Source organism: Mobula birostris, chromosome 2, assembly GCF_030028105.1.
Source record: "Mobula birostris isolate sMobBir1 chromosome 2, sMobBir1.hap1, whole genome shotgun sequence".
Lineage (NCBI taxonomy): Eukaryota > Metazoa > Chordata > Chondrichthyes > Myliobatiformes > Myliobatidae > Mobula > Mobula birostris.
This window is the reverse complement of record NC_092371.1, coordinates 69,273,255-69,298,713: the sequence shown is the minus strand read 5'-3', so window position 1 is coordinate 69,298,713 and position 25,459 is coordinate 69,273,255. Positions and strand designations below refer to the sequence as shown.

The 25,459-nt window shown below is 37.7% G+C and overlaps 1 protein-coding gene across 2 annotated transcripts in view; it reads left to right on the top strand.

The window, feature by feature from the left end:
* The first annotated feature begins 6,842 nt into the window (after positions 1–6,842).
* ift52 (intraflagellar transport 52 homolog (Chlamydomonas)) overlaps positions 6,843–25,459 on the top strand; it is a 33,198-nt gene continuing 14,581 nt past the window's right edge. Inside the window, exons 1-8 of one of the 2 annotated variants that reach the window (XM_072242527.1) lie at positions 6,843–6,944; positions 14,752–14,876; positions 18,936–19,023; positions 19,253–19,382; positions 19,481–19,556; positions 20,315–20,386; positions 21,337–21,463; positions 23,289–23,375. In XM_072242527.1, coding sequence (XP_072098628.1) covers positions 6,927–6,944; positions 14,752–14,876; positions 18,936–19,023; positions 19,253–19,382; positions 19,481–19,556; positions 20,315–20,386; positions 21,337–21,463; positions 23,289–23,375 — 723 coding nt within the window. In that variant the 5' untranslated portion in view covers positions 6,843–6,926. Of the gene's footprint in view, positions 6,945–8,852; positions 9,107–14,751; positions 14,877–18,935; positions 19,024–19,252; positions 19,383–19,480; positions 19,557–20,314; positions 20,387–21,336; positions 21,464–23,288; positions 23,376–25,459 lie in introns of those variants that run through there. The other variant, XM_072242535.1, reaches the window with a different exon arrangement.

Below are 25,459 nucleotides of genomic sequence, written 5' to 3'. Positions count from 1 at the left end.
GGGATCAGAAGTGGAAAGGTTGAGCAGTTTCACATTACTGGGTGACATAAATGATCTATCCTGGGCCCAACATATTGATGCAATTACAGAGAAGGCACGACAGTGGCTACATTTCATTAGGAGGTTGAGGAGAATTGTTAGGTCATCAAAGACACAAGCAACTTTCTACAGATGTATCATGGAAATCATTCTAAGTGATTGCATAAACATCTGGTATGGAGGGAGCACTGCACAGGATTGGATAAAGCTGCAGAAAGTTGTAAACTCAGCCAGCTCCATCATGGGCGCCAGCTTCCCCAGCATCCAGGACAGATTCAAAAGGCAATGCCTCAAAAAGGTGGCACCCATCATTGAGGACCCCATCACCCAGGCCATTCCCTCTTCTCATTGCTACCATCAAGGAGGAGTACACATGCCTAAAGACACACATTCAGTGTTCAAAACAGTTTCTTCCACTTTGCTTTCAGATTTCTGAATGAACAATGATCCCATGAATACTACCTAAGTAGTTTTCCCTCTCTTTCTCCATTACTTATTTAATTTAATTTTCTTTTTTATATATAATTCTTATAGTTTTTATCATTATGTTTTACAATGTACTGCTGGCACAAAACAACACATTTCTCAACATATTCCAGTGGTATTAAACTTTATTCTGATTCTGATTCCATCCTGGCTGTTTTATTATCCCTCTTAACACCATTCCCCTGCCTTCTCCCTATAGCCTTTGACGCCCTTACTAATCAAGAACCTATCAAATTCCGCTTCAGATATACCCAGTGACTTAGCCTCCAGTCATCTTTGTTAATGAAATCCACAGATTCTCCAACCTCTGACTAAAGAAATTCCCCCTCATCTCTGTTCTAAAAAAACATCCTTCTATTCTGAGACTGTGCCCTCTGGTCCTCAACTTTTTCACTACAAAACATCTTCTCCACGTCCACACTATCTAGGTCCTTTAATATTCAATAGATTTCAATTAAATCCCTCCTCATTCTTGTAAACCCCTGTGAACACAGCCCCAAAGCTGTCAAATTTTCCTCATATGTTAACCCTTTCATTCCTGGGAACAGTTAGCAATCTGAAGTTTAAAAAAATTAGCTATAAAGTCATAGAAACATTGAAAACCTACAACGCAATACAGGCCCTTTGGCCCACAAAGCTGTGCTGAACATGTCCTTGCCATAGAAATTACCTAGGGTTACACATAGCCCTCTATTTTTCTGAGCTCCATGTACCTGTCCAGGAGTCCCTTAAAAGACCTTATCATATCCGCCTCCACCACAGTCGCTGGCAGCCCAATCAACGCACTCACCACTCCCTGTTTAAAAATACTTACCTGTGACATCTTCTCCGTACCTACTTTCAAGCACCTTAAAACTGTGCCCCCTCGTGTTAGCCATTTCAGCCCTGGGAAAAAGCCTCTGACTATCCACACGATCAATGCCTCTCATCATACACCTCTATCAGGTCACCCCTCATCCTCCGCTGCTCTAAGGAGAAAAGGCCGAATTCACTCAACCTATTCTCATAAGGCATGCTCCCCAAACCAGGCAACATCCTCGTAAATCTCCTCTGTACACCTTGTATAGTTTCCACATCCTTCCTATAGTGAAGCGACCAGAACTGAGCACAGTACTCCAAGTGGGGTCTGACCAGGGTCCTATGTAGCTGCAACATTACCTCTCGGCTCCTAAACTCAATCCTATGATTGATGAAGGCCAATGCACTATATGCTTCCTTAACCACAGAGTAAACCTGCGCAGCAGCTTTGAGTGTCCTATGGACTCAGACCCCAGGATCCCTTTAATCCTCCACACTGCCAAGAGTCTTACAATTTAATACTATATTCTGTCATCATATTTGACCTACCAAAATGAACCACCTCACCTTATCTGGGTTGAACTCCATCTGCCACTTCTCAGCCCAGTTTTGCATCCTATCAATGTCCCGCTGTAACCTCTGACAGCCCTCCACACTATCCACAACACCTCCAACCTTTGTGCCATCAACAAATTTACTAACCCATCCCCCCAGTTCTTCATCCAGGTCATTTATAAAAATCACGAAGAGTAGGGGTCCCCAGAACAGATCCCTGAGGCACACCACTGGTCACCGGCCTCCATGTAGAATATGACCCGTCTACAACCACTCTTTGCCTTCTGTGGGCAAGCCGGTTCTGGATCCACAAAGCAATGTCCCCTTGGATCCCATGCCTCCTTACTTTCTCAATAAGCTTTGCATGAGGTACCCTGTCAAATGTCTTGCTGAAATCCACATATACATCTGCTGCTCTACCTTTGTCAATGTGTTTAGTCACATCATCAAAAAATTCAATCAAGTCCCTAAAACTATTGGATTGTTAAAAAATGTTTAGTTCACTATGCCATTGTGTATGGGGGGGGCGGGCAGGAGAGGAACCTACTATCCATAAAATGTCTGATCATCTACGTTACTAAATCAGTAAGATACTCATTACCCTTATTTTCAAAACTTATCAATGTTTCTTGAACATATTCAACAAATAAGGACCCAGAGTACACTTCTGAAGTAGACCTGTGAATGAACTTCACTCATCTCACCTAAAAGCTGACTCACTATCTGAGATGTTCTATACTCTCCAGCAAGAAACGGTCTCGTACAATTTATGCTGGCAAGTCTTTTCTTTTCAGGTCATTTAAACACCACAGGACAGAGATATGTTTTACTCAATAATTTTCAAATAAGAATCACTTCATTTCCAGTCATAAATCCAGTGAGACTCTACTGCACTGGTGCCAAGGCAAGGCTATCATTCTTTAGATTAGAACATCAAAGGTGTACACAGTACTAAGAATCAGAATCGAATCATGTTTATTATCACCGGTGCGTCGTGAAATTTGTTAATTTAGCAGCAGCAGTTCAATAGAATACATAATATAGAAGAAAAATAATAATAATAAATAAAGTACAGTATACATATATTGAATAGATTAAAATTGTGCAAAAACAGAAATAATATATATTTAAAAAGTGAGGTAGTGCTCATGGGTTCAATGTGTATTTAGGAATCAGATGGCAGGGGGAAGAAGCTGTTCCTGAATCGCTGAGTGTGTACCTTCAGGCCTCTGTACCTCCTACCCGATGGTAACAGTGAGAAACAGTACTCTAAATAAGGCCTCATAAACATCTAACAAAATTGTAGCAAAACATTGTTACTGTCTAACACCAATGCATAATCTAATATCTATCTTCCTAAATGATTGCTTATCTACTATTTATAATTTTCAATAATCCATGATGAAGAACACCAAATTCTCTTTAGTTATCAAGAGCTACTGGTCCGGCAACTTTTAAAAATAATCTGCTTTTCTATTCTATATATTGTAAATAGTTCAAGTCCAAACATTGCTCTTAAGTTAATATTTTTAAAATATGAATTCATTATTCAGACACTGTGCTATCACAGACTATCCCAGCACTTATTGTCCAGACCTAATTGCACTTATTAGGCCATTTAAGACTTCACCACATTGGTGATTTGTGATACTTACAGGCCAAATCAATTAAGGATAGCAGATTACTGCCCCCTCCCCCACATGCACAAAATGACATATTGAATGTACAGTATTTTTTTTAACAATCCAATAGTTTTGGGGAACTGATGGCTATTTTATTTTAACTCCAGATTGTTAAATGATTTTAAATTCCATAGTGAGAACTTTTCAACACAGTTCTCTAAAATGATTGTTCTGGCCTTTGGTATCTTAATCTAGAATTTAACCGCTGCAACATCACCACTACTCTCAAAATACAATTTATTTCATTCAAACCATTACCCAAAACATAGGAGCAATAATTTTTTGTAACAATTCTAACAACTGTTTGTCCGTTATTTAATAATGGACCTATTTCTTTGGGTCAACAGTTCCAGGATAGCACACCTGAGACAATTGAAGATAGAAACCAAATTAACCATCTAATTAAAGTCTAATCAAAGAACAACATGGTGAAAATTAAATCACTGTAAGAACTGATTAGACCAATGTTCAATGTATGCCCTATTGCTCTTTTTTGTGTTATCACTTTTTCCTGATTTTTGTTAATTATCTAAAATAAAATTGATCATTTTACTTGAATAATTATTAAATATTTAAGGACTCTAATGGTGGGAGTAACACTTTCACCAAAAATTCCAGAATTTAATGCGTATTCTTCACTTTCTATTTGCTATTATACTGTCATTGTTTTATATTCTGCATTGCTCATATGTACAACTCAGTGTGTCTAAGCATACATACAGTATATATATTCTCACACACACAATTATGTATATATGTATATATTAACTAAGATATAATACATATTTACATATGTATATATACATACATATAATATCTCAATTAATTGGGACATATTGTGACCAGTACTTTTTGGCTCAATTAAGCTGCTGACCCAATTAGATGAATTTCAATGGAAGTAGTTTACAAATCATTTAATTGAGTAACAAATTATGTATTTAAATGAAATAGAGAACAAATCAGAATACTACCAATACTACTACAGTACTATATATCTGTATATGAGTTCTTATCGATGGAGGGGTTCATCCAGCGTACACTCCATGTTCTTTCCATTGACTGTAAACGAACAAAATCAGAGCAGACACGTAGTGTAGGTTATGGACAGTCTTCATACAATACGTTCAACAATGCATCTTCCAAATCTTCATTATCATTGTCATATTCAAGATGATTGTCAATACCATGAAATTCTTTGTAGTTCCTATTTGAAATAGTGAAATTGTTTCATTTTCACTCATTGCCTTTTCTGGCATCTACAGGCAGTAAGCAAAAAGTTCAGAATTTTTACGCAGCTTATTTCTCACCTACTATCAGTAAAAAAATCACTGCTTTTTGAATACAAACACACTTAGTTAACTGATACTATTTAAAAACTGTTCACTCTAATCATGGTGCACATGACTGACACTAGTTAGAAACTGTTTGGCAACAGTCTCCTGTCCCATTAAATAGCATAGTGTCCCAAATAAAGAAAGAAAATGCTGATTATTTTCTTGATTAGTTTTAGTTCTTTAAGAGTTATCTCAAATTAGCCAAATTAGCAGTTGGCCTGATTAACCGATGGCCCAATTGACTGGAATAGTGTGTGTGTGTGTGTGTGTGTGTGTGTGTGTGTGTGTGTGCGCACAATACATCCGTAAGGAATTGCTATTCTTACAGAGGAGGAATAAATGGGTCACTTTTGGGGAGGAGGTGTGACCAGTGAGTTGTTGAAAGTATCATTGCTGGGTCCATTTTTCAAAAACTTTATCAATGACTTGGATGAGGAGATCAATTACAATAAATCCAAGTTTGCTGACGATACAATGCTAATTAGAAGTATATTCTATGAGAATGATGCATATGAAAAACTATAATTGAAAGATGAAATTCAAAGAGATCAAAATAACTGCATGTGTTGAAATCTGAAATAAAAGTACAATGTATTGAAAATGTTCAGCAGAGTAAGTAGTATTCAACTCAAAGAGAGAAAAACAGAATTACAAGTTCAGGTACATGAGCTTTCATCAGAGATGGAAACCTGCTATGGGCCAAAGTGGAAATAAGCCATAACAGGCCAAATGGTCTCAAATGGTTCCCTAAGTTTCAATAATCTTAGAATCAGACAATTTTTCAGCACAGAAATAACCCACGTGGCCTACTTTATGGGGCTCTTGTCAACTTAATATGTAAAAATATGGAAATTGATTGCATGTGTCCATTTCAGTCAAAGAATATATTATAAGTATGTGAATCATAGAGGGGAAGGATATTTTACTCCACAGTCCCAGTGTGTGACCTTATGTGTTCATGCAATTGCAAAGGGCTGACCAATTTCATTTTAAAGCCTGGGTCTCTAATAGCTATGTATTTAACTCCACTTCCCAGCTCTTTTTCCATGGTGCTTCAAGTTAAACCTGGTACTTTATTAAAATCTCATTCAATCACCGAATAAATCATCTTTATATACTCATATCTATCCCTTTACAAATTTTATCTGGTAGACATTTTTGCTATGTTCAGTAACAAGTCTGTTTATCTCAGATGCCAATGGATCTGCAATATATTTTAGCCTAATATATTTTATTGCATATTTATTATGTATAAAATAGTGCATTTTGCTGTGCTTCTTTCAACGTGCCTGCTGTGTTATGTCAAAGTTGAGTTTACTGTCATATGCACAAGTACATAAATGTACTGGTGCAATGAAAATGCAGTGGTATTATAGGCACATGGCATAATATAAGCAGCATTCCCTTGAAAAACATAATTTATGCACACTTGTACAAGAAAGAACACAATTGGAATTTTAAGAAGTCAAATTTAGTGCAATGTGATCGAAGTGGTCATGGTATTGCTATACTGAACTTGTGATTAGAGTTCAACAGGTTGGTTCAAGAAACGAATGGTTGAAGGGAAGTAGCTGTTTCGAATCTAGTGGTGTAGGACTTCATGCTCCGGTATCTCCTGCCAATGGTAGAAGATGGCATAGCAGGGATCTTTGATGATGTATGTTGACTTCCCGAGGCTGTACTTCCTGTAAATAGTACCGATGGCAGGGAAGGATGTGTCCGTCACGGGCTGAGTAATGTACTCTGCTGCTGCAGCAAATTAAAAACAGCTCATGGCATTTACACAGTGTATTTATGTCTACGACAACAATAAACCTGAACTTCTGAGGCCATCACCGCTGCTCCCAGCAGCGCTGATTGATTCCCTCCCTCCATGGAAACGGCTAGTTACTAGCCCAGAGTGCAGCGCGGCGTCTCGCTACCGGCCCAGAGTGCAGCGCGGCGTCTCGCTACCGGCCCAGAGTGCAGCGCGGCACCTGGTTACCGGCCCAAGATGCAGCGCGGCGCCAACCAATGACGGCAAGCGGGGAGCATGGTGGCTGGTGTACAGGTGAGGTGTTGCCGTAGGAGATTTGTTTCGTTCTGGTGCGATATAACTTTTTATAATAACATCGATCACAATTTGCTGTCAGACCATATGGAAGAATAAACTGACCCTCCGAATTCTGGTCGATGTTGTGTATTCAGTGTTTATCGGATAGTAGCCATGGCGATAACCGCAGAACAGTTCATTTACTAAACATAAACAAGAGAAAATCTGCAGATGCTGGAAGTTCGAGCAACACGCAAAAATGCTGGAGGAACTCAGCAGGTCAGGCAGTATCTATGGAAAAGAGTAAACAGTCGACGTTTTGGGCCGAGACCTTTCATCAGGACATTTTGTGTGTGTTGCATTTACTAAAAGTTTCGGGCCTCATATTCAGATTCGTTCATATGTAAGTCGAAACATAGAGTGAAATACATTGCTTACGTAAACAACCAAATATTTTATCCGATGTTTAGTGCTGGGAGAATATTGCCCTAATATCGATAGTGGCCTGAGGGAAAATATACAAGGTCATTTGCTTTGAGGTATTAGGGACGATTCTATATCGTAAACGGAAGCTGTGTCCAAGGAACGGAATATAGAAGGCGCTGGAGCGAGTCAGACAGCATCTATGGATAAAAATGGGCATTTGGATTGATGTCAATTGCCCATTTCCTTGCACCGTTGCTGCTTAATTCGCGCATTATGTGTTGTTCCAGGTTCAAGCATCTGCAGTTTCTTTTGTTATAAGGAAGGAGATGTGGCTGCATCCTATTAAAAGATGAGCTCTCTTTGCGGTCAGTAGTTATCGCTTGAGGAAATTTTATGAATTTCAAATTCATAAGTACATATCTACGTATGAATTTGATTTTGAGGTCGTATTGGCTGCCCTTGTATGAATTATCCATATTTTGTGTTTAGTAATACAAATATTTGCAATTAGCTTTTCTAATTAGTTCACAACAGCATTTAGAAATCGGAGGAAATAATTTGCATAATTTTTACTTGTCCGGTTTTTATATTCTTTCCCTTGTGTAAAACAATCGACAATTTTATGATCTTTATAAAGTAGCATAGTCAGTTACCAAAATTTAGTTTTCTACAGTATAATAAATGCTACTTTCCTAAGATCTGTATATCTTGCTAGCAGTCCATAGTATGCAGTATAGTCGTGAAAGACTTCCCATGTAACAAACTCCAATGCCCAACAGCCTTATGAGCGGTTATAAAGGGAGATGCTCATATTGCAAAGTTTCTTCACTTGTTTTTTCTCAGGGTCTTGCTTCCAGTCACTGCCTGCTTTCGTACAGTTGGTGTGTATTTCCAGGATATTGTTTATACAGATCCACAATCCCTTAACCAAAATCCTTGGGGCCAGTTGCATTTCGGAATTCAGAATTTTTCGGATTTCAAACCCCCCCCCCCCCATACCAAAAAACACATATGCTCAAGTCCCTTATTTAACCGGTCACAGTGCGGTGGACTTTAGGACCCGGCGGCAAACCAAACCTACGCACATCCTCCTGTATCCTCCTGTATATTTTAAATAATCTCTAGATTACCTATAATACCTAATACAATGTAAATGTAATGTAAATAGTTGTTATACTGTATTGATTAGGGAATAATGACAAGAAAAAATTTTATTTCCCACAAAACCATTCAATAAAACATAAAATACAGCTTCAAACAAAACGAGTCAAACACATGGTAAATAACTTACTGGAATAAATGTAGAAAGTCACTATAAAACTTCAGTAACTTGCCTTTCTGTTTATTTAAATCATATATAGTGGTAGTTCGGACACTATTTTCTTCAGTAAGGCGCTGCACAGACACACCACGATCAAGCTTCTGCAATAACTCCACTTTCTGCGTTATTGATAATGATAGATGCTTTCTTCTCTTTTTTTCATTGTTACCCATAGGGGTATCTGCAGCTCTTTTTGACGTTTTCACAGTGAAATTAAACACAAAGTCAACAGTGAACACAAAATATCAGTGAACAGCAAATGCACATGTAATCAGTACGAGCGCTGAACCACAACTGACGTCTGGCGGCCTCTGCTAGTGCTGCCACGTCACACCTGAGTGACGTCAGCTGTTGGCGAAAAGAACTTCAGTTTTCGGAGCTTTTTGGATTTTAGAATTTCAGATAAAGGAATGTGCATCTGTACTTTCTGACAGTAAGTCCCCTTCATCTGTGTCTTAATACAAGTCCTGAAAATGATTTCGTAATTTTAGTATAACTGAGAAAAGCCTCTGAGAATCCAGTAGCGTAATTGAGGTTAACAATTTCAAAATAGACACTATAAATTTATAAAGATACGTTATGTTTAAGTTAGTCAATCAAATTCCATCATCTATTATATCAATTCACTGTACACTCCCAGGATTTTTTTGTACCTTAGGTAAAGTAACAGTTATCATTTGTAGTAATTTTTTTTCAAAAATCTTCAAGATGTATATTTTTATTTATGATGGCTGGACATTGTTATATAAAAAATATTACTGCCAGGGCATATAATTTTAACAAATATGATGCGTGCATATACATGAATCCAACAATTGTTATCACCCAAATTTCTATAGTATTTCTCTCATTGGTTTAGTTCCATGTTTAAGTTAGCTTATGCCAAATTCCTGTGGAAAACTGAAAGTATAAATGGAAAATGTCTAAATTAGCCTGACTGAAAAAAATGGTACTTGATTGAGACTGGCACAGAACCTTCCACTCCAATTGTCCAAATTGAGATGAAGAACAAAACGTTTATTTTGCTGACTGGAGAACTCAGCAGGTCAAGCAGCATCTATAGAAGGATAACAGATGTGAACATTTCTGATCTAGACCCTGAATGGGGGGTGGAGGTTGGCGGGTGAGGAAAGGTTGCTAGTATATAGAAGTGGGGGTGAGGAGTGGTAGAACAGGAACCAGTAGATGATGGGTGAAACTAGATGAGGGTGGAGTGGAATAGAAAAGATGAACAAATAGAGAGCGAACCTGGGAGGTCTGACGGTAGTGGGAAAGGAAAGGAAAATTAGCTGTGGGTTAACTGAAAGTGGAAAATTCAATGTTCAAGCCATTGGGTTAAAAGCTACCATATAGATTATGTTCTTTTAGTGTGTATTTGCCCTCACTAGGGCTTTGGAAAAGGCTGATGACAGATAGGTCAGTGTAGGTATGGGAAGGGGAGTTGTTCTTTTTTTCACACTTTTGATGGTCTTGTGTTTTTTTTAAACTGGTTCTATGGCGTTTCTTTGTTTTGTGGCTGCCTGCAAAAAGACATATCTCAAGGTTGTATATTATACATAGTTTGATAATAAATGTTCTTTGAACTTTGAAAGGATATACAGCTAGAAGCTCAAGGTGGTGGCTGTAGACAGAGTACAGCTGCTTGGCGAAACAGTTACTTAGTCTGGGCTTAGTCTCACTTGTATAGAGGAGGCCACATTGTGAGCACCAAATGCACCGATTGTGAGACCAGGTTCAAGGAAGTCTATGTTCCCTCTAAGCTGTGCACGTATGTATGCACACACGTTTTTCAACCAGCGCACAAAGGAAATTAATATGCACACAAAAGTTAGTTACCTAAAATGTGGTCATTAATAATTATACTTATTGAAAATAATCTTTTAGCTAAATGTTTCTGTTAACTAGTTAGTTGGTTTTTCAAATACCACAATGCATGTCACTAATTTACGTCACCTCACCTTTCCTGTTCCGGTTTGTACAGCTGCATCACGGCGGCAGCCATCTTTGGCGGACAGTGTTCATATCATAAAGTTTACAAAGATCTGTTTCAAATCCTGTAGGTAGCTTACTAAGTTTTTATTGAAAAAGATCAGTCAAATGACCCTGTGGCTAAATACTGTCACAAGAAATTGATAAACATCACATACAAAGTGGGTTTACAGGTTTTAAGTGATGTCTTTGATGAACTGGCTGCACTGTGCAAGATTCTGCAAAGAGTGGCCTGACACCGATTGATTCACTTCATTTTGCGCGAGGCAAAATTAACAAGATAAGAAAGCAGTATCTGGGAGACAATGTTTCGTGGAGTGAAAAGTTTTGCTAAGCCAACAACATGAAGAAAACGTTACAGTAGATACATGTTCGCTGTTGACTTTTATAAGTAGTCTTTGTGTTCATTTAGAAGAAAGATTTCCTGAAGATGAGGTACAGGAATGGTCAGCTTTTGATTTCTCCACAATTGCAGATTGTGGCTTCACATTTGGCGATGAACAAGTTAATTCTTTACATCTAAAATATCATGATTTTCTAGCTGAAAATACTGTAATAGTTAGACAGTTTAATGATTTCAAATTTTCCATGCAAGAAAAAATTAAATCCAAACTGATTTCAAACTTTGCTCAAATGGTGGCAGTTGTACTTCAAAATGAACAGATTTGCGACCTTGCACAGTTGATGGACATTGGGGGAACCTTTCTTGCATCTAGTGCGGACTGTGAGCAAGGTTTTAGCCTAATGAATCAACTCAAAAACAAGCTGAGAAACTGTTTAGGTGAATGTCATTTGGATATGTTAATGAGAATCAAAAGCTATCAATTGGATGGAAGTTCTATTCGTCTAGATAGAGTTTACAAAGAATGGGTAAATGCCAAAGGCAGAGAGAAAAATATAACTGGGTGACTTAAATATGTAGTAACACACATAAAAGTTGCTGGTGAACGCAGCAGGCCAGGCAGCATCTATGGAAGAGGTACAGTCGATGTTTCGGGCCGAGACTCTTCGTCAGGACTTAAATATGTGTATTATTTTGTTGTTCTGTGCAATTTTATGTCAAATATTTTGTAAACCTACATAAACTGTGCCATGTGTGCATTCAGTGCGCACATACTTTTGTCACAGGGAAAAAATTTGCACAACATAAAGATTTTTCCGCACACTGACTACTAAAAATTAGAAGGAAGATTGAAGGAGGTACATGTGAAAATCTGTCACACCTGGAAAGGCTGTTAATGTCCCTGGATGGTGGTGAGGGAGGAGGCAAAGGACGACAGTTACATCTCCTACAGTTGTAAGGGAAAGTGCCAGGGTATCTGGAGAGGTGGATGGCAAGGGACCAGTGAGCCTTGAAGAGTGTGGTTCCTGTAGAAAGTAGAATGATGAGGGGAAAGAGGGAAGTTGTGACAATTGAGGCAGGTAAAAACGGTGAAGGATGTGTACTGAATGTGGAAGCTAATGCGCTGAAAGGTGAGAACCAAGGGAACTCTATCTCCGTTCTGTCTTGGGAGGGAGATGGGTTGGGGTTGGTGAGAGTAGATATACAGAAAACAGAGGAAATGTGTGAGAGGGCTCTATCAACAGAGGAGAAGCCATGTTTCTGAAAGGAGGAGGACATTTCAGAAGTCAGAGACCAGGAAGCTTCAACTTGAGAACAGGTGCAGCAACTGAGTAAAAGGGTTAGAATCCTTACAAGAGGCAAAGGGGAGGGACAATTTGCTGACTGATAAGAAGATATCTGTACCAGCTATGTTGCCAAAGTAGCAATTTTGCGTATGTTCCACCTATCTCTCAGAAATTACCTTGCTATTTGAAATATAAATTAATACAAATTGAGCAATTGATTTAAATGCTATTGTCATGTTTCTCTGGTTTTCTAGGTAATCTGTTTGAATAGAGCAAAAAGGTTATCCTCTTATTCTCGATTTTGAGACTCCATTTCAAATGCAATTTATTCTTTTGTTGAATAATTATTTGTTGGGATTTTAGAAATTTTCAAGATTTAATATTAACTGAGTGAAACTTTCATTCATCAGGCTTCACTAACGATTATTTCTACTGTAAGAATAGACTCCAAAGTAACATGCTAGAAATATCTTCTTTGCAATTTGTTGGGGATGATTTTATCACATTGTTGAATCATATACCAGTTCTAAGTATTTCTCTATCTTCACCTTTTCTTTTGGACATCTTTTGATAATATTAAAATATATATTGTAAAATCATCATGTTCGTACAATGACATCTGCATTTTTGAATGGCTGTATGTTGTCATTAGAATTGGACAATATAAATCTCAAGTATTTTAGTCGAGTACCACCATCTTATGGTATAACTGAGTATTGCATCAGTATTAAAAAGCTATTTTAATGATGCGTGGAGGAACTTGTAAGAAACTTACAGGATGTCCCAAATAATTCCTAAATTTTTGTCTGAAAGGTAGCACTACCAACAATGCTCCAGTGTATGTTTACTCCATTGGAATGTCAGATTATATAATAAACAGATTCTTCTTTTGATTTTGATTGTAAGCAATAGTTAAGGAACCTTCAGAATGTAGTCTTTGAACATTTAATAGCATTATATTTTGTATACTTTTCAATATTCCTACTTGCAATAGAATACTGATTTGCAGGAATAATATTTCTTAATGTTATTATCCATTGTCTAAAATATCATTTTGTTGTTTCATGTAAACAAAAAAAAAAGTATTATTTGTGCTATGGATCTTGTTTCCAATATGCTGTCAGGATTATTCTAACTTGCAGTTGTAGAATTAAAAAAGATGAATGCGGAAAATGCTGAAGAACATTTCGTGATGACCTCTCAGTAAAATTTTACAGTCAGTCAACATAACTGGAGTGCCTCTTTTCTGACACCATTTAGTAAATTGTTTTGTGTGCTCTTTCATGCTTTAACAATAGTATTAAAACGCGAGGCCTAGAGCTCAGCATAAGACTATAATACTGTGACCTAACTGGTGGTGTACGTCGACATGCTACGTTGGCACTAGAATGTGTGAGGATGCTTGTGGACTATACCCAGCACATCCTTAGGTTATGTTGGTTGTTAATGCAAACAATGCATTTCACTGTATTTTTCAATGTACATGTGATAAATTAATCTGAGTATGAATTAGTTGTTATCATGGTTTGGCTGCCATTGTGATGTAAATTAATATGGGCAGCAGAATCTGAGGATAGTGCTCCACAGTCTGGCCTGGTTCATTGTCAAAGGTTTAGCAAGGTTGTAAAGGGATCTTGTATTGGTGCGCTCCTTGTATTCATTTAACATTGTCACACAGGATCAAAATAAGCTGAAGATACTTGTAAATTTAGTCAGCTCTATCATGGGCAGTAGCCTCCATAGTATCCTGGACATCTTAAAAAAGGTGGCAAGCATAATTAAGGACCCCCATCACCCAGGGCATGTCTTGTTCTCATTACTACCATTTGGAAGGTGGTACAGAAGCCTGAAGGCACACACCAAACAATTCAAGAACAAGTTTTTCCCCTCTGTCATCCAATTTCTGCAATTCATTTTTTTTTCTATATTATGTATTGCAAAATACTGCTGCCGCAAAGACAACAAATTTCATGATATATGCTGATGATATTAAACCTGATTCTGATGAGGGAAACAACATGTTCACTCTGCCTTCCTGGGGTCCACAGACCCCTTAGTTAATGGTATTGGTCTGTGGCATGAAAAAGGTTGGGAACCCCTATGTCTAAACCAACAAAATCCACACTCTGGAGCTGTGAATGACCCTAGCAATGACTTTCTTTGCTATTGACAGTAGGGAGATGTACTACAGTTATCACAATCAGATTTTTCTGCTTTCTTGTTCATTAATCAACTTTGAATGCTTGACCTTTGAGGCTATAGTCATTTGTATAGCCTTGTAAATCTTTGATTGTGGTAATAAGTTTGTATAAATTGAATCAAGACCAATTCAGAGGTGAAATGTGGCTTGTATCTGTGAAAATGTAAATCTATCCAACTGTGTCTTTGGGAGGATGAAGTTCCATGTGAATTTTTAACTTTGCAGAAATATGTTACCAATAGACATGTTGTACTTTTTAGGATAACATGGAGAAGGATCAACGAAACATTATAGTTTTCAATGCATCAAAAAAAGAACTATTTTCTACCACTAGTGGATACAAGTCATTGCAGAAAAAACTTCGCACCAACTGGAAGATACAAAGGCAAGTTTCGGGGTTTGTTTTTACAATATGACTGTTTATATTAGAGGTATTTTAGGATTGTTTTGTGCATTAAGTAGGCAGAAACCAAGAGGTTATTATTATTGGTTTAAACACATGGTCAAGCAGATAACGTTGCTGATAAAATGAAAATGATTCATTAAAGTTACTAAGAAATAATAATCAGCAAAAAATACTTCTTGATCATAGGCCCAGCCATATTACAGTACTTAAAATATTAAAGATTTTAAAGATTTGAAATTACCAAAGGCTGTAATTATCCAGACATTTCACAAAACTGGTACATTTACTGTATCATTTACCTAAACAGCATTCTCAATTTAGTGTTAAAAGAGAGTTGTGCTCTCAGATTTTGATTTTACCCTTTTATCAACAAACCCAAAAAAGGGTTAATGTGAATGCTTTGCAAAATCTTGACCTGTCTGTAGCCATGACGATTAGTCATTTTTATCCACAAATCAGAAATCCAGTTTGGATCCCTAATTTATCAGATGAATATTAGTTCACACTTTTGATAACCATCACATCGTACTTGTTTCCAGTATAACAGATCAGTGAGTTGAGGCTATGTCAGCATTCAAGGGTCCGAGAAAGGAGACGAATCTTACCTTTGATGTGCTGAAATAAAATGTAAAAACTATTAGTCAAAAATAAATTACATATATGTTTATATTGTGCTGCCATCTAACTTGAACACTCTCTGTCCATTGTTTGTGTCTGATTAATCACATAATGAAGCATGGATGAATAAGCCTAGGAGGTACCTGAATAGCTTGGCATAATTTTATATACCTTAGTCATGTCCTGTCTTAAACTCCTCTGCTCCAGGGAAAACAGACCCAGTCTCCTTTCATGACTGAAACACACCATTCCAAACTATAACCTGGAGTATCTGCTCTGCACTCGCCCCAGCACTATCACACCTTCCTAAATGTTGGTGACTAGAATTGTGTGCAGTACTCAAGCTGAGGTCTGACCGATGACGAGTAAAAACCGGCATTCCATATGAGTTCTTAACCATGTTATATTCTTGCATGTGGATTTGGACTTGTACACCAAGATCCCCCTTTCCTTCAGTACTCTGTAGGGGACCCTACCATTCATAGGGTATGTTGTAGCTTCGTTAGCTTCGTAAAATGTATCACTTGACATTACCTGATTAAACCCTATCTGCAATTTCTCAACCCATTTCATGACACAATGATATTATCATATAGCTTGACTAACATCCGTACTGTCATGAACTCTATCAGTCTTGGTGTTATCTGCAGACCTGCAGGTCATGGCCCCTACATCCACATCCAAGCTAGTTATATATGTTACAAACAGCAAGTACCCAGCACCAAGGAAGGCGAATGCAGTGGTAGCATTCATTTCAAGAGAATTAAAATATAACGGCAAGGATATAATGCTGAGGCTTTATAAGGCATTGGTCAGATCTCATTTGGAGTATTGTGAGCAGTTTCTAAGAAAGGATGTGCTAGGTATGGAGAGGTTTTAGAGGAGATTTATTAGAATTATGCGGGAATGAGAGGAGCATTTGATGCCTCTGGGCCTATACTCGCTTAAATTTAGAAGAATGTGGGGGGGGAGGTGAATCCCTCATTCTTGATGGCGCATTGCTTAGTAGGATAGCACCATTTGCCTGGTAAGTTAGCAACGTTGAGTGGCAACTGTTTACATACAGCAGCTCCCATGGAAATAATCAAATATTCCAATTCAAGACTACTACAGCTGAAACCTACAGTCACAATCATGGATACTTCAGTGAGCCTCCTCATTTTAAGACATTTTTAAAAATCCATCAGTAATCAAAATCAATGAACTTCAGATGGCAGATTCAGGTTGTGAGTGCAGTTCCCTTTTAAGAAAACGGAAGTGGAGACACCATGCCAGTCTACAGGTGGGATTGAATTGCAGAGGCCTCATACTTCCACTCCCAACTATCCTGCTGTCAAATGTAGAGTCTCTGGAAAATAAAATTGAAGACCTCAGAGCAAGTTTGCCATATCGGAAAGACATCAGGGACTGTTACGTACTTTTCTTCACAGAACCCTGGCAATCTCCCACCATTTTGGATTCAGTGCTGCAAAGACAGGACAGCCCAGTCTTTTAAAGGCAGAGGGAGTGGAGTAGACCCCACATAACACATTGATTCATTACAACATTGTTATTCCATTCCTTATTGAAATTTTTAAAAGCCAAAGTTATAGGAGAGCGCTAAGCTTGGCCCCTCCTCTAAGATGTAACCACCATCCGCTTCCCTCCACTACTGCTGCGAAGAGTTGCTGCTCCACTAATGTACAGGTTATGCCTATTTGCATGTTTCTTACTCCATGAATTACTGTGTATACATAAAATAATATATCAAATATCTCAGGTTTGATTTTTTTTATCAGGCACACACGTCCATTTACATATTGTTATAATGACCTTGCAGAGTGCTGATTTACGTAGCGCTCCACCTCTGAGGAACGTGGGGTCTGAGTGTAACTGAATGTGGTGCAGAAACATGGCAATTCTGTCTCTGTCCTGCTCACCTGACCTCAAACATCTAGCAGTCAAATGTTCATTTTATCTGCCAAGGGAGCTTTCTACCTTCGTTCTGGTAGTGGTGTACATTGCACATTACGCCAATGTCAAACAGGCACTGGAGGATCAGAGCAACGTACTCAACAGGCACAAAACTACGCACCCTGACATCTTTCCTATCATTGCAGGAGATTTCAATCAGGCCAATTTGAAGAAATCTGAACAACTACCACCAATATATCACCTGTCAACCAGAGGAGCCAACACACTTGACCACACTTGTACCACCATCAAGAATGCTTACCGTATCATCCCATGCCTACATTTTGGAAAGTCCAAGCAGCTGGCTGTACTTCTACTCCCAGCATATAGGCAGAGATTAAAGACTGCAGCATTAGTGGTGAGGACCAAGAAGGTATGGTCAAGAGAGGTGGAGGAGCACTTACAGGACTGCTTTGAGTTGGTGGACTGGACAAATTTCAGGGATTAATCTTCGAGTCTGAATGACTGTGCCACAGTTGTCACCAACTCCAAGACCTGCATGGATGAATGTGTGCCTTCGAGAACATACCACACATAACCAAACCAAAAGCCGTGGATGAACCAGGAGATTGAGGGCTGAGGGCTAGCACACAAGACCAGTGATTCAAAGCTATACAAGAAGTCCAGGTACAATCTACAGAAGGCTATTTTAAGGACAAAAAGCAATTCTGATTGATGTTGGAGGCGGAAATGGATGCACGTCAACTCTGGCAGGATTTGCAGGCCATTACTTCCTACAAAGCAAAACCTAACATGAATGGCTGTGATGCTTCACTCCCAGATGAGCCCAACGCCCTTTGCGCACATTTTGAAAGAGAATAAACTACACCTTTGCAAATCGCTGCACCATCTGGTGACCCTATGATCTCGCCCAGGGGCCAACATCAAAACATTTTTCAAGAGGATGAACCCTCACAAGGCATCAGGCCCTGATGGTGTACCTGGTGAAGCTCTGAAGACCTGTGGGTTGTATATAGTGACATATATGTACCTTGATAATAAATTTACTTTGAACTTTTGTATATTTAAAGAGGAGAGTGATAGATAAGTAATTATTAAGGGCATCAAAGATTATAGGGAGAAGCTATGGGATTGAGAAGGAAAATAAATCAGCCATGATTAAATGGCAGAGGAAAGCTGATGCAACGAATGCTGTAACACTTCTCCTATGTCCTATGGTCTTTATTTGATAAATTCAGTTAAGAAAATTGAATGGCATGAATCATTCACTTCTGTATCTTCAGATCTATAATAGTAGAGAACTATAAATTCCAAATAATTAAATGTGTAGTATATTAATTAACTAATACAACATGGGTTTGCAGATATGCTGGCTTGTGTCATTATAAAATTAATCACTGTGAAATGTCTATAATTTTGAATTCATATGTTCATGTGCTTTAACTTGTATTGGTTATGATTTAGGAGTAAGTGTTTCAGACATAATGGGTATTTTGTTCTCAACAGTTTTAAAGATGAAATCACAGAAGAGAAACTAAGAGGTGTGAAATTATGGATAACAGCTGGTCCCAGAGAAAAATTCACTGCTACTGAAGTAAGCAAGCACATTTAGTTTTGATTAGTATGGTTAATTTTATATCCTCAAACATCCAAAGATGCATGTTGCTATTTATAGACTTGCTACAGCTTTTCACTAAAAAGTTATTTTCAGGCCTGTACAAGTTTTAGAAATTTCTCATTGTGCTCTGTGAGTTTATGAAATGAGGAATACTCTGCATTTATTGAATTCAGAATTAGTCATCGTAATTTTTTCATATTCTTAGCTCGACGTATTGAAAAAGTACTTAGAAAGTGGAGGATGTATTCTTGTGATGCTGGGAGAAGGTGGAGAGTCTAAATATAACACTAATATAAACTTCTTATTAGAGGAGTATGGAATTATGGTAAATAATGGTAAGTATTACATATTTATTTCCTTTAAATGTTATTTTTTTGCCATTTGATTACTTATGTTTATGTCACATTTATCCTTTAAATGTTGTTACTTGCAGATGCAGTTATAAGAAATATGTATTATAAATACTTCCATCCCAAAGAAGCTTTAATATCAAATGGAATTTTAAACAGGTAGTTTTATGCACAACTTCTCATCCTTTGCAGTTTATCTGTGTCCTTAACAAAATGGAATGTTTTGTTTTATGCAGTGCATCTTGCACAGGAAATTTTTTCAAAAAAACAGTAATGCTGGAAACATTTCAGGCAATATCTGTGGAAAGAAATGTTTCAGGCTAAAACATGTTAATTTTGAATTGTTATGAGAGTAGAAGAGGGATGGATAGAGCAAAGATTGTATCACTCATGGAACAGGCCAAGGTTACCGTGATGATCTGAGGTCAACTAAAAGTTGGAGAAAAAGCTTGAAACAAAAGAACATAAAACCTATGAAATGGATGTGGTTAGGGAGTGACAAGATTAATAAAGGAGGGTAAAAGCAATAACATGCAGATCTGTGTAAGAAATTGCCAGTAGGCAATGCTATGCAAATGGAGAAAGATGGAGTCAATATTGCTGACGGTTGACATATAGCAGAATTGTTAGTTGCAGTATAGAAAAAATCACCTGAAGTTCTAAAATTCAACACTGGGTACAGAAAGCTGCAGTGTGCCTTAGATGGAAAACAACTTGCTGTTCCTCAAGCTTACATTGATCCTCGCTATAACAGTGCAGCAGGCCACAGAAATGTCAAATGGGAGTGGGATGAAAGAATGACGGACATATCCCACGTAGGATTTGATCTTATGTATATTGATAATGTGAAATGGATTACTTCAGAACTTGCACCTTCTCCTTCAAATATGTCACAGACAATAAATTACTATTCACAGAGAAATTAGTCGAGCAGCTGGTAAGTCTGTGCCTGGGATGATGGATGAAGAAAACAATGGCAACAACTTGCAGTAAGTTTTTGCATAAAATTGGTAAATTGATTAATTCTTATCATTTGTATCAAGATACAGCAAAAAATCTTGTTTTGCATGCTGTCCATGCAGATCATTTCATTACAACAGTGCGAGGGAAAACAGTAACAGGATGCAGAATAAAGTGCTACAAAGAAAATGCACTGTAGCTAGACAATAAGGTGCAAGGCTATAATGAGGTCAAGAGTCTGCTAAGAGTCAAGATTATACTAGGGTCTGTTCAGTAGTCATATAGCAATGAGAAGTTGTCCTTGTGAAACATGGTTGATGTCCCATTAGATTATATTAATCATAAAGAGAACATGATTTGTAGTTTTGACAATTATCTTTGTGATTTGAATATGTTATTTGGCAGCTTTCAGAAAAACGTCAGTATCTTTATGAATAAATTGTAGACTAAATTATGTGATAAACTATCAGTGAAGAATTTTACATATTCAAAACATTATCCAGTCACCTGCTTGTAATAACTGCTCTTGTGCTATTTTCTATTGCAATATCTTTATAAGTAGCAAAGTAGAATAGCTCCCTAACATATTGTGCCTCAAATTAATAAATATAAATTGATTCATCTTTATTCTAGTCCAAATGAAGATAAATGTAAACCAAAAGGATTTCAAGTACATTTATGACAATTGAAATACATAATCATGTAGCATAATGGATGTTTATTCACAAAATGTTATGGTTATATGCTTTCAACAATTAAAAAATACACCAATAATAGTGGTAAATAAAAAAAAAACTTCTACCTATCTGTAATCCACTGAAAATAAATTGTCGGGTCCAATTGATGCTAATGGAGATGCAATCACATGTAGGTCTAATTTGCTGAAGTTAATAGATTCCCAGAAATGTTTCAATGTTAAGTTGTGGACAAGTTTGCTGTTTTGTGCTTAAGTTAACCTTATTGTCATTATGTACTACAGAGCCCTAACGTTTGTTTATCCATTTGGTGCTACACTGAGTGTAATGAAACCAGCCATTGCAGTGCTGTCTACGGGTTCTGTATGTTTTCCCCTCAACAGGCCTATTCTGGCATTCTACAATTCCAAGGTACTGTTTCAAGTAATATCTACAAATATTTAAATAGTTTCCATTAGTGTAGAATTTGTTAGTTTCTTGTCAGCTTATTACTGAGGGTATAAGGTACAAGTCTGGACTGCTTACTAGAGAAGGGATAATTGCCATATGAGGAAATGCAGCAAAGATTCACAGTATTTGTTCCTGGGATGGCAGGTTTGCTGTATGAGGAGACAGTGAATAGATGTTTGTCTGTTAAGAAGAATGTGAGGCACTGTCATTGAAACACAATTTTTTACAAAGTTCTGAAGGGTAGCTGCAAGGATGGTGTTTCCCCTGGCTGAAGAGTTTAATACCCCGGGGTCATAGTCTCAAAGCAAAGAGCTATTTAGGATTTTTTCATGCAATAGGTGGTGAATCCACGGAATTCTTTAGCCTGGAGGACTCTGAAAACTTGGGTCACTGAGTTCATTCAAATTGGAAATTAATAGATTTCTAGATATTAAAGGGACTGTGGGATATCTGTATAGTGCAGGAAATGACACTGGGGTACAGGATCAGTTATATCTTGATGGATGGCAGAACAGGCAAAAGAGACCTGTTGCAAACTAGAAGAATGCATTTTGGAAAGTCGAACGGGAAGGATGTGATTTGTAAATGATAGGCCATTAGGGAATGTTCATAAACATTGGGGTTCAAGACTGTAATTCCCCTCGATATTCAATAAATGTGCCTGAAAATTATGGATTTTTATTGTTAAGTGCATTATTAGTTGCCACAAATTCCCTGACGATGAAAATTAACTTTTGAGTAGGAATTTCATTCCTTCAGATTTTAATCATTGTTGACAATATTTAAATTTTGCCTGCATTGTCTCTTTAATTTGCTTTCTATGTATAATTAACCATTGAAGTTGGTAGTTTCTGATTTAGGCCATGCACATCTCAGTAAGAATTCTAAAGTTGGATTGGTTAAGTAGATGCACAGTTGGATATCTTGTCCTCTGTTTCTATCAAGCCTCAGTCAAGACCCCTGAGTATTTTCTTTTTATTTCTAGTTAGTTCTAGTTCCAGTGCAAAAGCTCCCAGAAAGTCCAGTGGAAGGCAAATACTGTTCATTTGACCTGACCAAGAAATCAAGACTAGTAATGGCAGGCTGTGGCAACCATGTCACTCTTTGTAGCCTGCTTCTTTCATATCATCTTGAAGCTTTATTTTGAAACAGACACTTTATTTACCGGGTGTGCAACACCGTTGGGAAAAAGGCCAAGTTGTAAAATTTTAAAAAACATTAACAGATGAAATTTAATTTAATGGAAAAAAAAAACAATTATTTCTAGCAATTGTTTAAATTTTCATTATTAAATAATGTGGTTTATTACCAAAGCAGTTCAATAGTTTAAGAACAAATTTGTGTTGAAGGATTATGCATACATGTATTCTTCTAGGTTCAGAAAGTAGGTCAATGCTTAGTGTTTTTTTCCACTGTAAGTCCCTTTGAAAGTAAACTAGATTGCAAAGAGCCTGATTATAAGGACAGTGGTGATAAGCCAAATGAACCTATTATAAAATGATAATTTTCAGATGTTTAGACCAAGGGAGAACAGAAAAGAAGCAATGTGCATCATAGATTGATCATTGTGATCTTCTTAAATATTTAAAACTTATGGAATGACATTTATCATGGTCCTACCTGCAAAGGGAATGTGTCAAATATTTTAGGTGAAAATACCCGAAGCCTTTTCATGTGTAATTAAGTGAGGCAAGAAACATGGAACCTTAAAAGCTTACAATGACTCAGAATAGTGAACAGACTTCAATTGTCTTGATCATAAAAAATTCAAGCTTTTTTTTAACAGCTTCAAGGTGGAAAATTGGCTGTGCTGGGATCTTGTCACATGATAAGTGACCAATACTTTGACAAAGAAGAAAATGGCAAAATCATGGTATGTAATCATGGTATTAAAATATTAGATTCATCTATTGGTTTATTGTGGTCAAAATGTTCCAACAAAGTAAATGAAAGATAATTAATAGCCACTCAAAATTGTGAATGACAAATGATAGGGCATGTACTTAATTGTAGGAATAACTTCATATCTATTTTTAATAGATTTGTAATTTTAATACTTTACTAAGGAAAGGAAAGTTACATCGCATCCGGAGTTTCTCTGGTTAGCGAACAATTTCCCTCCACGCCTCTCTGACATAGTGGGGAACCGCGTACAAGGCAAGTTACAGCAGTGGTTTGCTATTGCCTTCTGCCGGGTGAGTTTCCAAAGAGATCACCAGCTCGTTACACAGCACAGATGGAAAGCGTGCGGGGGAGCCGGCTGGATTCGAACTCAGGACCTTTCGTTCCGAAGTCCAGCACTGATGCCACTACGCCACCAGCTGGGTCAATACTTTACTAACTTTTCTTTAAAAAATTACTATTACAAGATTTCATCTGGTCACAACTGGGTTGTTCATTTCTGCAGTGTGATCTTTCTGGCTTATATCAATGGCCACAAAATCTCAATTGTCACAGCATCTGTCATACTAACGTCCATCAGATTTTTCACCCAATCCTTATCCAGCTCTCTTGAACTTCTTGGTGGTATTCAACCACACAATTTACTTCAGCAGTCTATTCCATATTTCATCTCATTGCATAAAACAATTCAGTCTAAACTGTCTTTCTCAACCTTTTTGCCCTGGAGGAACTCTTGAAATAATTTTCAGGTCTCAGCAACCCCTGCATAAAAATATCTAGAGCTCATGGTACATTAGCATGATCAGTAATTTGTAGATATAACAATCCAAAAATAATTGTCCTTGCTCTTTTGAGTAGAGAATGAATTTTTAGCCAACCTTTCTTGGAGAAAAAAAAACAGGTAGTTAAGCTTAGCTTACCTTTCTTGAAATTACTGTTTCTTTCTCCTTCATAAGTTTTAAAAGCTCTTAACACAAAAATAATAGATTTCACAATCCTGGGACAAACTTGAGATAAGCACACATGGATTTCACCTTCAACTGAAATGAGACGATTTCTATCCTTGCTCTTGATGCTTGTTATACAAGAGAAAGCTTGCTCACACAGGTAAGAAGTTGAAAACGGCAGCAAGACGTTCATTGCTTTCCTATGAATAGCAGGATACTCTTTATTTTTCACTAAAATCCGGAACGTCCAGGGGCAGGTCAGTAAATCTCTTCTTGAGTGCATGATGTGACGAAAGAGGGTTACAAAAGTACACATAGACTAAGATGTTAACTGTCCTGTGCTAGCACCAGTGGGATCAACAGTTGATCTGCCACCTGTCTTCAGGAGAGAGAGATAAGTAAGACAATGGAGCAGCATTTGGAAATGTTAATGAAGAGACGAGAGAGTTTAATGGAAGGAGACACCGGTCTGAATATTGTCAAGACTGGCTCCTTTTGAACACTGAACTGTTTGAAGTGTGATGGACAGGTGATACCCCAGCAGGGGGATAAAAAGGGGCAGGTTCGCTAAGACACCACACACGACACCACGAGGTAGCGAGACCCTGGAAGTGGTGCGCCCCCACAAGTCGGTGGGAGTTTTTGGAGGTCTGGTAGCGGGACCAGCCATAGACGCACAGGGTGGAAAGATACGGTCGGCGGGAACCTGGTGTGTGTCCGCCCTTGCCTGGGTGCCGGGTTCACCGCTGAAGAACAATCGTGTCTGGAACGGAGGGGTCACAGTCGGTGACCTCAGAAGACATTACCAAGCACTCACCCGAAAGCTAACTGTGAGGAATATCAAAGGTCTGTGTGGAATCTGTTTTGAATATTCATTCGCTTTCGCTCTCTCTCCTTTTCCCCACCCAACGGCACAACAGTGATTACTGCGGACTGAACTGAACTTTGCGTCACTTGAAACTGGTCATTTACCCCTAGGCTGTGATAGAGCTTGATTGATCCTATTATCCTAGTTCTGTGTACATGTGTGTTTATTCATTGCTAACCTGTTGCATTTATATCCTTACTATTAGAGTACTGTGTTACTTATTTCTTTAATAAAACTTTC